The sequence below is a fragment of the Plectropomus leopardus genome, chromosome 17 (genome assembly GCF_008729295.1).
Source record: "Plectropomus leopardus isolate mb chromosome 17, YSFRI_Pleo_2.0, whole genome shotgun sequence".
Classification (NCBI taxonomy): Eukaryota; Metazoa; Chordata; class Actinopteri; order Perciformes; family Serranidae; genus Plectropomus; species Plectropomus leopardus.
The window spans coordinates 30,903,872-30,916,776 of NC_056479.1; the positions used below are offsets into that span (position 1 = coordinate 30,903,872).

The window sequence follows — 12,905 nt, forward strand, 5'->3', positions numbered from 1 at the left end:
CACATGATGCTGTGAGGTCACATGATGCTGTGAGGTCACATGATGCTACGAGGTCACATGATACTGTGAGGTCACTGCTGTGTAGTCCTTCTGCTGCACCGGTCGCACACAATAAAATAAAATTAAACACAAAAGTATTTTGAGTAATTCATTAACAATGTACTTTTTACCTTTACTTGGTCTTTTTTATGAAAGTAATTGTACTCGTACTTGAGTACAGATTACAAAGTAATTGTACTCGTACTTGAGTACAGATTACAAAGTAATTGTACTCATACTTGAGTACAGATTTTCAGTACTCTAGCCACAACTGACACACACACACACACTAACACTCACACAGACTCACACACACACACACACACACACACAACCTTTAATGACGCAAAATAAACAAACATAAATGCAGATTACAGTGACCTCTTTGACACACAAACACTGAAACAGCCCGTCAACAAACACAGACCTCAGGTCACACTCAAGGTCTGCTCCCTGCGCACACACACACACACACACACACACACACACACACACACACACTTGCACACACTAACACGACCTCATCTAGTGCCATGTACAGAGGGGGTCGCTGAGTGACAGCAAACTGATGATGACCCTCCAGATGGTGCCAGATGTGTCTGCATGAGTATGTATGAGTGTGTGTGTGTGTGTGTGTGTGTGTGTGTGTGTGTGTGTGTGTTGCAGGTGAGTGTGTGCAGAGACTGGATGTCTGGCCTGAGTGGGAGTAAATGAGTTGCAGCAGGGCAGAGCCTTTGCCAGATGCCCACACACACACACACACACACACACACTCACACTAAACTCAATCTTACCTCTCCGTCACATTAACCCCTCTATACACACAGTTCAACCACATATCCACCCATTTCCACCACAAACCGCACACACACACACACACACACACACACACACACACGCGCGCGCGCGCACGCACGCACACACAGGCTGGATGTCAAACAGGTGTGTGTGTGTGTGTGTGTGTGTGTGTGTGTGTGTGTGTGTGTGTGTGTGTGTGTGTTAGTATCAGGCTGCCGTCACACCTCCCTGCTGTTTGTCTGCTCCTCTCAGTCATTACTGTTGGCTGTTTTTTTCTGGCCTGTTTGTTTTGGTGTTTTTAATGAGTGACTGTCCCGCACGGTCCAGACACAAGCCCCTAAAACACTCAGCTTTTCAGGGACTGAGAAAAAAAAATCATGTCCACGTCCAAAAATGAAATGTTTACCAGACGGTTGCTGTGGCAGCATCATGAGCCCTTTGAAACCGAGCTTATTGGAATTCTTAAAAAAAAAAACATGGAGAGAAGGCACTGAGCAGCGCAGTAAGACACGACCCAAAAATGACCAAGAAACTAGTAAAAAGTTAAAAGAAAATGACCTGAAATAATAATTTTAAAAAAGAAAATGACCCCAAAAGCTCTAAAAATTGAAAAAAATATATATGTAAATATTTTTTCTGTAACATAATTTTAAATATATAATCATGATAATTCTTAATATAGTTTTATCAATTTTTTTCAGTTTTTTTTTTCTGGTTTTGAAAAAAGTAATTTTCAGGTCATTTCTTCCTTTAAAACCTGAGCTGTTGTTGTTTGATTTCTTGCAAAAAAAAAAAACGGAGAGAAGGCATTGTGCAACATAGCAAGACATGGCTCAAAAATTAGCAATAAACAAGTAAGTTACAAGAAAATGACCAAAAAATAATAATTAAAAAAAAACACAAAAATGACCCCAAAAGTTCTGAAAATTGGAGAAAAAACATAAATAAATTTAAAAAATTTGGTGATCATAGTTTTCTGGAAATTTTTCATTTTTTAACCATTTAAAAAATAATATCAGTCATTTTCTCATTCCTTTTACTAATTTTGCAGTTTGTGTGACATTTCTTGCCAAGTTTCTTGCTGCTTTTTTCTCCAAAAGAAATTAAAGCAGTTTGCTCAGGTTTCAAAGGGTTAAACGGTTTCTAAAGGCATCTGAACGCAGCAAAGTCACACAAATGATAAAAATCCTCTGCGATGCCGTAGAGGAAGCTGCAGCACACTGACAGAGCAGAGCGGCCTCCGTCCTGCCTTTAAACACCTTCAGCACTTCAGACCTCACGTCAGCTATCGAAGGACAAACCTCAAGACGGACGCAGAAAAGGCTGCAGTCAGCCAGCGACGTGACAGTGACGGCCGGCTGAGTGTTGACTGAGGAGTGACGGCGGTCGGCGTCATTAGATCTCAGATGAGTGATTGATGCATTAAATATGAGGAGCAGGAAGACCTGACAGCAGGCAGCTTTCTATCACAGATTTGGACAAAACGTAAGCCGAATTTTTAGAATGTTGTAGAAACACAATTTCGAGATGACTGTGTTTCCACCGAGTGATGTCATGTGACTTCTCCTCTGGTGATAACATCCCAGTAACCATGGCGACGGATGTTCAAAACATCTGCAGCTTTATTTCTATTGCAGCCACCGCACTAGCCGTCATTATTTCCAATCCGAGGCCACGTAGGCGTGTTATGGAGCCGTGATGGAAAGGCGAGCCCCTTATACGTGGGAGTGGACACGTATGAGGGATTTCTGGGAGATGTAGTCCACGATTTCACAGAGGAATTGTGGGTTAAAAACTTTCTCAGAGTTATATGATGCAATAACAGCTCTTGTAGCTCCTGCTGCATCATGAGGGAGCCAGTTCCTCCTGACAAGCACATGCAACAAGCGAGTTTTTTCAAAATTTACATGTTTCCACTGGGTGTGTTTTATAATAAAAACTTCAATTTGCACAATTAACGCGAGGTTATATCTGCAAGAAAACATGAAAAATTAGGAAATTATGGATGTGTGCAATTTGGAAACCTGCCTAGTGAGTAGATTATAAAAAAACAGCATGCACCTTCTCTGTGTGAATAAGCAGCATATTGTCAGGTACTTCCACCTGCAGAATCTGCTTTAAGTTGCTTGAGTTGCCATATGCATGCACTGCAGTCCACTGAGGGTTGGCTCATCTTTGGTGCACTAGCTGCTGCTGCTGCCTGGAAAACAGTGTTTGAGGCTCGAGCTGTCCTCTGAGTCTGAGAGTCTGAGAGGGGCTTCCAGCTCAAGTGCACTCCACTGCAGCCTAAAGCTTATTTTGTGATGTGCTCTTGCACATAATGTACTCCACTGACTTCAGCAGACACTATTTTGGGCACCACCTGAATATGCTGGACCCTACCAACCCTGTTTTCACCCGGGGGGATGTCTGTATTTTGCAGTCTTTAATGCGAGGGGTTTCCTGTATGTGCTCGGCTCCGCCGTTTGCCACCTGCCGGCACGCAGCGCCCTGCTGCTCTCTACAAACTGTTTTTGGGGCTGTGTGTGCTGCACTTCACGGAGTCCTGCAGGGCGAGCTTTGCCATCTGTGGCATGGCAGCGTACACGTTAGCTCAGTGCAAAACAACTCCAAATCTAAAGTGATGTTTTCTATATTCTGTGTTCCCACATGATGACGGTAACAACAACCACTTTCAACTACCCATGTATTTAGGCAACCAAGATCAGCTGCTGAATCTAAAAATCTATTTTCATCGCATGTTTGGAATTATTATAAGTCTGTGTTTCCACCTATAAAGCTGGGGTAGGCAGTTTTATTTTGGCAAAAATGCAATAATAACATTTGGCCCTTTGAAACCTGAGCACTTCATTTACTCAACAAAAGCAAAATAAAACTCACTCAAAGCGTCTTGGTTACTCTTGTTAGTGATCTAGTTAGTAAATCCACTGATCCAACACTGGTCCAAATAAATCCTAAATTCATCAAGTTAGATGTAAAAAAAACATGCTGTTATTCCCCACAGTCACTCTCTGCCTGCTGGCTGCCGGCCGTTTACAGTCCTGTAACTTCTCCCTCCACCACTAGGTGTCACTGTGTCTTTCAGCTCAGCTGCCTGATCCACCAATAGAGACCGGAGACTGAGCTCTGGTGGTGCGTGCTGTGCACTATATACAATGAGTTTAATAGAAAGAGGAGTGCCTGAATTTATACCGGTACTGAAGAACATACCTTCTGTATTTCTAAATACCCTAGTATACTGTAATACTGCCCATAACTACTGAGTATTTCACCTGGATCAGTACTGAACCTGCATTGGATCTTTTATGCGTGCTTGAAAGATTCAATTCAAAGACCCTGCACAGGTGTCGCAGAGGTCTCATTAGTCAGAATAACTGCAAAAAAAAAAAGCTGTGGGCGTGCCGGCTCTTAAAAATGAGCGACTCAAAGAGCAGAATTTTGGGACATGATGATATTCAGTGTCGATGATTTTGGTCATTACATGCAAGAAAAGCAGCAGCACAGTTGTGGACCATTATCTGTCATCAACACCGGCTCCTGGTTATTCTAATGAGGCCCACCTGCTGTGTGGAGCCTCTCAGTGCAGGTCAGAAGCTGCAAACCTGCCGGACCGGAGCGCTCTGAGACTTCGGGCAGTGTCGGGAGAAAGAGTGCAGAAAAGGAAGATTTTTTAAACTGAATTCATCACCGCGTCTGAGCTGAAATCTGCAGGAAGCGTAATCGATGCAGTTGGGCCTGTGCAGCATCCGCCCCTGTCTGCTGATAACTGTATCAGCCAGTTATTTATCAGTGCGAGTATCAGGCAGCTTACAGAGAGATCTATCTGCAGCTCCACTGTGCTGCCCACACAGAGGAGTGGGCTGTGGAAGCCATGTCGGAGCGCTGCATCGCCTGCACAAAATAAACTATGAGAGGAGCTGCAGACGAAGAGAAGCAGGACGCAACACGCGCGCAGATACCAGGCTGAAAGAGATATTTCAGATCTGTACGAGGAACTTGTCAGTCGTCAGTGTGTTAGATGTCGGCCGGCACGCCGACGGTTTGGAGAAGCAGGCTGGAGTCTGATGTGGACGCTCTGCACTGCTGTGGGAAATAGCTGTTTAATTCTTTTTGAACCAGGGCTAATTGGCTTAATAAGCAAGAAATTAGTTTAAAAAAAAGACAAAAAAAAGATTTTTAAAAGTAAAAGCTAATTACCTGAAAATAACCATAAAAACAATTGAAAACCAACAATAAATAAAGAAGGAAATAAAGTGGAAAGTAAATTTAAAAAATAAATTAAAAAAAGGAAATGTCCTGAAAAATATAGTAATTCTAAAATAATTTTAAATATCTAATTATGAAAATTATAAATAGAGTTCACATTTTCCCTAGCTTTTTAAAAACAAAATCTACTCATTTCTTGCAATTTGCAGATTTCAAAGGTTCAAAGGTTTAAGTGTGTGTGAGGCGTCTGAACGAGAAGTGACGTTGAACCAGGTTTCAATTTTTAGGACTTTTATAGGATTTTATTACATTTCTCTGATTATAAGGCATTTCTCTGATTTTAGGATCTTAGGACATTTCTCAAAATTTAGGACATTTTTAGGATTTCAGAACATTTCTAGAATATTAGGACAGTATTTTAGGACATTAGTGTCTTATCTAGGACCTCTGTCGGGGGTGTGGGGGTTCCTTCTCTGGCACTTTTATGATAAAAAAGCATATTTTGATTCTGTTTTATGCACTCTGGCACCTTATGGATACTAAAAGGACAAAATTAATTCCCAGTGTGAATCACTTTATTTTTCTGTATTTTGTGAATTAGAAAATGGTTGGGGCCACCGGGCAGAATACTCTCAATATAGCGTCCACTTAAACTGATACTGAGTTTTTGGGTGGCTAAAATATATTTTGCTGACAGCAGTGAATTAAAGCTTTAGTGTCAGACTCCGGTCCGCTTCTCCAAACCGGGGGCGTCCCGCCTCACATTTGCTATGGTATAAAGAACCTCATACCAGACCGCCAAACCAAGCATGTTATCTGAACCCTACACGTCTGTCCCTGAAGGTGAACCTCGACAATCACAAGGCCATCATCTCCCACTCATGAGTCAGGGTCACACGGATCCAAAAACACAGCCCCCTCTCTCTCCGCCACCCTCCCTCTCTCTGCTGCAGTGCTCTCAGAAAGGGGTCTCAAGACGGTCTGTCAGTCTCCAATCACACCACTAATCTGCTCTGATACACCCTGATGCATGCAGCGCCTCCTCTCCAGCCCCCACACACACACATACACACATACATACATGTACACACACAACATCATCATCATCATCATCATCAGTCAGGCCTGATAGCAGCGACAGTGTGTGAGAACTCTTGATGTCACAGTCAGAAAGGGATGCAGAGCTGTGTTATCTTTAAGGCTCCGCCTGCAGCAGAACAGAATAGAATAGAATAGAACAGAATAGAATAGAACAGAATAGAATAGAATAGAATAGAATAGAATAGAACAGATAGAATAAACAGAATAGAATAGAACAGAATAGAGTGGGTTGTCTTACTTGCTTTCCCTGGCCGGGGCCTTTGCAGCAGCTTCTGCACGGTGAGCAGGTCCTCGGTCTTCACCGCCTGCAGCAGTTCCTGGTCCTTCCCCATCTTTGAGCCGCTCTACTCCCGCAGCATCCTCCGCCACAGCGGCGCTTCAGCCCAGCCTCACCCCGCCGAGGGTGCGTCTCCCGCGGCCACGAGCAGCCTGCCTCCTCCTCCCCCCCGGTCCCGGACTGGATGAGACCCCCCTACAGCTGTGACATATGACGGAGAGAGGGGAGGTCAGACTGGGTGGGATGCTCTCGGGTTTCCCCCCCCCGCTCGGTGCAGCGCCTCTGGATGGGGGACCGCTCCGGATTCAGCGCGCTGGCGTCGCGTGCGTGATATTTTGACGGTGAACGGCTTCGCTCGCGCTCCTCATGTGTGATCACGGCAGATTAGCTGTCGCTTGCAGCTGCGCTGCGAAGCACCGCGCGGGAGGCGGCGCGGGTCCTCGCCGAGGGAAGGAGACGTCAGACGGGCTGATGCGGCGAGCAGCCTCGCGGGCTCACTGCCGGACACTGCGCGTAAATGCTGCTGCGTTTAGGAATCGAGCGCGCGCGGTGTCCGTTCTCCCGAGGTTCTGCCGCTCGCGTGCTCTGCGTCGTAAACACAATCCACCGCTGCTGCTGCAGCCATCGCTCCGCTCCGCGTGCGCTCGGGCTCTATGTGGTAATGGTTTTCTCCGCGTGGGGGCAGGGGTAGTGAGGGGGGCACGTACACGCGCCCGCGCGCTCTACAGCTGGCCCAGCTCGCGCTGCTAAATGGCTCGTGCTGCAACTTGGGGGGCGGACCAGGAGGAGCGCGGTGCTCTCCCGCCCCCACCTCCCTCTCTCCCTCTCTCTGTCTCTCTCTCTCCCTCTCTCTTCTGTCTCTCCCTCTCTCTCTCTGTCTCTCTCTCTCTCTGTCTCTCTCTCTCTCCTCTGTCTCTCTCCCTCTCTCTCTCTGTCTCTCTCTGTCTCTCTCTCTCTCTCTCTCTCTCTCTCTCTCTCTCTCTCTGTCTCTCTCTCTCCCTGTCTCTCTCTCTCTGTCTCTCTCTCTGTCTCTCTCTCTTTGTCTCTCTCTCTCCCTCTCTCTCTTCTGTCTCTCTCTCTCTGTCTCTCTCCCTCTCTCTCTCTCTGTCTCTCTCTCTGTCTCTCTCTCTCTCCCTCTCTCCTCTCTCTCTCTGTCTCTCTCTCTGTCTCTCTCTCTCCCTTTCTCTCTCTCTGTCTCTCTCTCTGTCTCTCTCTCTCTCTCTCTCTCTCTCTCTTCTCTCCCCCCTCTCTCTGTCTCTCTCTCTTTCTTTCTCTCTCTCTTCTCTTCTCTCTCCCTCTCTCTCTCTCTCTTCTCTCTTATTGGCTCTCGATATATTTTTTTCTCCTTCGTTCACGTGCATCACACTTTTCCCTCCAGGTGATGGATGTAATCTATTACAGTTAGTCTATTATAGTTAATGTGAAATTATGAAACCAAAAATCCCTCCAATTAATAAATGTGGACTGAAATTAAAGTTCCCTAAAACAGGCAAATGTGGAATTATGAAATAAAAGCTCACTGAAATAAACAGATGTAGAATTATAAAATAAAAGCTCACTGAAAAAGGCACAGATGTAGAATTATAAAATAAAAGCTCACTGAAATAAACAGATGTAGAATTATAAAATAAAAGCTCACTGAAATAAACAGATGTAGAATTATAAAATAAAAGCTCACTGAAAAAGAAATATTGGTGCTTAAATGAAAGTCCCCTTACATATATTTAATAGTCCTTAAAAAGTCCCTTTTTAATAGACTTTAATGGCGCTCCGTCTGAGCAGAGGTGTAGGAAGGATTTCTATTCACCCTGAAAGAACTGACCCCCCTCTCCTTTTTATTCGGCAATAACCGTGGTAACGATGGGCGACTGCAGCGCTACACACAATACAAAGACTGCACGTCTGAGAGGCCACGATCACAGTAACAATGCTAACATGACAATGTTAACAAGATATGTTTACCGTGTTCGCCTGATTAAACCGGCTCCGCCGCCCTTAAATCCATTTGCCCAGCACCGTTACAGGAGCGTCATCAGCCTCCTTTTCTGATCACGTTAGATGATCTGATTTCTGATGTCTCACACTCGGCAGAAAGAATTTCAGAAGCGCCGACAGAAGAGTCAGCAGTTCGCTGAAAATATCCAGTTAACCCAACTGACTCTGTGGATTTAAAAAGAAGCCGATACTGTTTATTTACTGGTTAACTTGTTTGGTTAACCCTTCGCTTTGTGCCCTGATATTCTGCTTTTCAGAGCCAGGACAGGACACGATTATCGATATTAACGTGGCAGAGAAGAGGCTGTCTTATGATGTTAAATGTTATTCTGTATTTCACTGCTGTGAAAAGTTCCCCAATGCTGGTGTTAAATTTATAACGTACTCTGAAGGACGCAAGTGCAAACTCTGAAATCTGGGACAAAAAAACGAATCCATCCTTTCCTTCATCAAATGGCAGCTTTTTTTTTAACCCTTAGGGACTATTTGGTGTATTTTACTGGCTTTACTCGTTTGGCTGTGTTCATGCATATGGCATCATAAGAAAACTGTTATAATCAGTGTTACTGCAAATCCCTGACATATCCCAGACCGTGATAATCAAAACAACAACAACAACAACAACAACAACAACAACAATAATAATACTAATAATAAACTGCTCATATTCTTTGTGTTGTTGTTTTTTTTCATCTAAAAATATAGTGGCATTATGACAAAAACTGGACATTTCAAAGGTTAAAATTCTCTAAATTAACAAATATTTGATTGACTCACCGCGTTAGTTTGAATCCGTGAAGAAAACTCTGCATGCTGCCGCGATGAAGGAAGAGTCCGAAAAAAGTCCTGATGAACTGGAGTCTGCTTTAAAAACAGTGAAAGTTGTTATTGTGTTGCATCACAGTGGTTCGGTCTAAAGGAGACACAGTAAACAATAAACAATAAACAATAAACAGTAAACAGTAAACAGTAAATACTAAGCAATAAACAGTAAACAGTAAACAGTAAACAGTAAACAGTAAATCAGATACACAGGTGTTGAAAACTCTCGTTCTTTCTGTGGACGTGCTGATGACGCTTAAATCAATTTATTCTTTCAGTGTAAAATAAACTTTTGGTCGAACTGAAGTTCTCGTGTTTTCAATAATACAGTGACTCATTATTTAAGATATAATCTGTTATTAACGACACAGGTAACAAATATTTGAACCATGTTGTTTGTTTTTTGTAATGGGGAAATTCTTTATCCATAAACATGAGAAATAAAATATTAGGTTCACAACCCTTTGTCCATCTTTTCTTGATTGATTTCTACTCGGCACTTTCTTCTCTTGCTCTTACAAAAAAAAAGCAACGGACTTTTATAACATTTCAAAAACGTATTTGGCGAAACTCCCCAACGTGATAAAGGGTTTTTTTTAGGCTTCTGTTTGTCTGGGTCCATTTTTTTTGCAAGATTTTTATCAATTTATGTATTATTATTATTATTATTTTATTTAATCTTTGTTGATTGTCAAAGATTTGTGTTTTGGTGTATGTTTGTGTTCTTGTTAAGCTGACATATTTTGTCCACTTTTTTTTTGTTGAATAAAGCTGTGGGGGGAAAATAAACAGTAAAAGCAAATATTCTGTGACGATTAGAGAAAAAACACATTCGAGTGAGTCTGACCTCGACTTCCACCACAACATCCACCTTCTTTCTCTGTCCAACCTCCTCCACATTTTCACTCCACTCCTCTCCTGTATGTGTGTGTGTGTGTGTGTGTGTGTGTTTGTGTGTGTGTGTGCATGTGTGTGTGAGTGTGTGTGTGTGTGTGTGTTGTGCGTGTGCGTGCATGTGTGTGCATGTGTATGTGCATGTGTGTGTGTGTGGGGTGGGGGCATGTGCATGTGCATGTGTGTGCTTGTGCATGTGTGTGCGTGTGCATGTGCGTGTGTGTGCGTGTGCGTGTGTGCGCATGTGTGTGTGTGCGTGTGTGTGTGCGTGTGCATGTATGTGTGTGTGTGCGTGTGCGTGCTTGTGCATGTGTGTGCTTGTGCATGTGTATGTGCATGTCTGTGTGTGTGTGTCTGTGTGTGTGTGTGTGTGTGTGTATGTGCATGTCTGTGTGTGTGTGTGTGTGTGTGTGTGTGGGTGGGCAGTGCTTGGATGCTGCTCTCTGCCTCCTCCACATATCAGTGAGTTATGTAAGCACACTGAAGAGTCGCCTGTACGGTAGTGAGTGTGTATTTATAAATCTGTCTCCGTTAATGCAGAATTGCTGCGTACCTCGGAGCTGTTTAACACTAAACACACGAAACACATATATAAACACTTCAGTTTCGAGCGTTTTCCGCACCGACCCCGCCCCACCGCCCCTCTGATATGTCTGTCTTTCTGCTGGCATTGTTAGACAGGAACAGTTGGTTTGAGACACGATTCAATATTTGTCCAAAGGAGGAAACAGTTGAGCTTTTCATCACTCAGAGAGACTCGTCTTCTCTTTTCGTCTCTTTCTGTGTGTTTGATGTTTCAGTCAAAAAGGGAGTGAAATCCTCAGACGCTACTTTAAGAGAAATGAGTGCATGTACACAACACATGCTGGCACATAAAACATTTTATCACGCCGTCAAACGAGCAAACTGGACAGGCTGTTTGAGATAAAGCAAACTCTGCAACAACACTTTAACCCTTGGGAACCTGGAGCGTCGTCACGTTTCTTATACAGCTTTCAGACGTGTTTCACAAGAATTCAGACCTCTGAGCAAATTAGTGTCAAAAACATGAGGGGAAAAGGCAATGAGCCACTTAGTAAGAAATGTTCCAGGAGTTACCAAAAAATAGCTAATTTACATTTATGCAAACAATTTGTCGTGAATATCTGTAATTTTACGTCATAAAGCAGAAAAGGCAAAAAAAATCATCGTCTGCCTTCAAATCAGATGTAAAGAGTAATTTGAGTCTTCATAGACATGTAGTGGAGTCAAAAGTTCAATATTTGTAGTGGTAATATGTTTTTTAAAACAAACAATACCCGAGCAAAGTACAGATACTGAAAAACTTCAGTTCAGCACTTTAATGTACTTTGTTTCCGTCTGCTATAGTGAGTATTGTTAGAATGGGACTTTTTTGAACAATTTACAGGATTTTTCACTTGTCTGAGCTCCAAACATGATATCACTTTATAAATACCAACCCCTTTACTACAATACACAAAGAAAAACACAGGACTAATAAAACACAGACTCAATCATTCCACTTTTTTTTACAGACGCTACTGACAAAATGAGACACCTTCGCTGCTAAAACGGGACAACTTACGTTACGATATAAAGCCGAGAGATACTGAAGAAGAGAAGTCATTTAAAAATGTATTGTCTTCAAGTAACACATATAATAAACCCTTTACAACACCTCTCACCCTCTTTACAATGTACTTCAGGTAAATTCATGCTCGAGCCAGCAGGTGTAGCTTTGGCACTCACCCTGTCTCCGACTATCTCCGACTGTCTGCGACTGTCTGCGACTGTCTGCGACTGTCCCCGTCATCCCGTCTTCACTGGTTATACGTCTTTTCTCGCCTCATCCTTGCTGTTGCTTCTCCTCTCTTCACTTGTCCTCTTCCCTTTGTCAGACATTTGCCTCTGAAATGTAAATGATTTTTATACTATTTATATTCACATTTGTTTACTTATTTCAGTAGTTATTTAAAACATTTCTATATTTAATATTTATTAACATCTCAGTTCTGCCTCTCTCCTCTGCGGGTGGGAAAGCCAGCCAGAGCTTTCTGAATTAGGATTACTAAAACACGACAATGCCAGCCCTTCTTCGCTTATTTCCAGCAAGCCAGCTGACATATTTAGAAAAAATATATTTGTAAAATTTATAAAAATGATTTATCTGAATATAAAAAAAAGTTTTTATGATCCTCAAAAAAGTTTTTTCCTCTCAAATTGACACAAAGAGTAGTGTCCCATCTTGACAATAAAAGCATGTCCCATTTTTACAGTAGACAACTGGGAAAATGGGACACTAATAAAATATCATTTTACAAAAAGGGGAAAGGATTTTGGAACTGATTCACTTTAATTTAGACACACAATTATATACCATCGCACAATATATTGGAATGAAAAAGTGAGTATTTGTTTTTAGATTTTTAAAAGCTGAACAAGTTTGAGGTCAGAAAAATTATGTCAGTTACCGATGTGACCTTTTCTCCTGATCATGTAACTGTCAGCTAATGCGTAGATGCTGCTACTGGGTTATTTCGGGTATTCCCTGAAAACAAAAATCATTGCAAAGACTGACACTGACTGACACTGACTGACACTGACTGATACTGACTGACACTGACTGATACTGACGGACACTGACTGACACTGACTGATACTGACTGATACTGACTGACACTGACTGACACTGACTGACATGACTGACACTGACTGATACTGACTGATACTGACTGATACTGACTGATACTGACTGACACTGACTGATACTGAC

General features: G+C 42.7%; 1 protein-coding gene across 1 annotated transcript in view; it reads right to left on the reverse strand.

Moving 5' to 3' along the window:
• Positions 1 to 12,905, reverse strand: part of caskin1 (CASK interacting protein 1) — a 96,696-nt gene that overhangs the window by 76,381 nt on the left and 7,410 nt on the right. Inside the window, exons 3-5 of the mRNA XM_042505228.1 lie at positions 11,882 to 12,040; positions 9,194 to 9,277; positions 6,383 to 6,622 (exon numbers count right to left, since the gene is read on the reverse strand). Of these exons, the coding sequence (XP_042361162.1) occupies positions 6,383 to 6,476 (94 nt within the window). The 5' untranslated portion in view covers positions 6,477 to 6,622; positions 9,194 to 9,277; positions 11,882 to 12,040. The remainder of the gene's footprint in view (positions 1 to 6,382; positions 6,623 to 9,193; positions 9,278 to 11,881; positions 12,041 to 12,905) is intronic.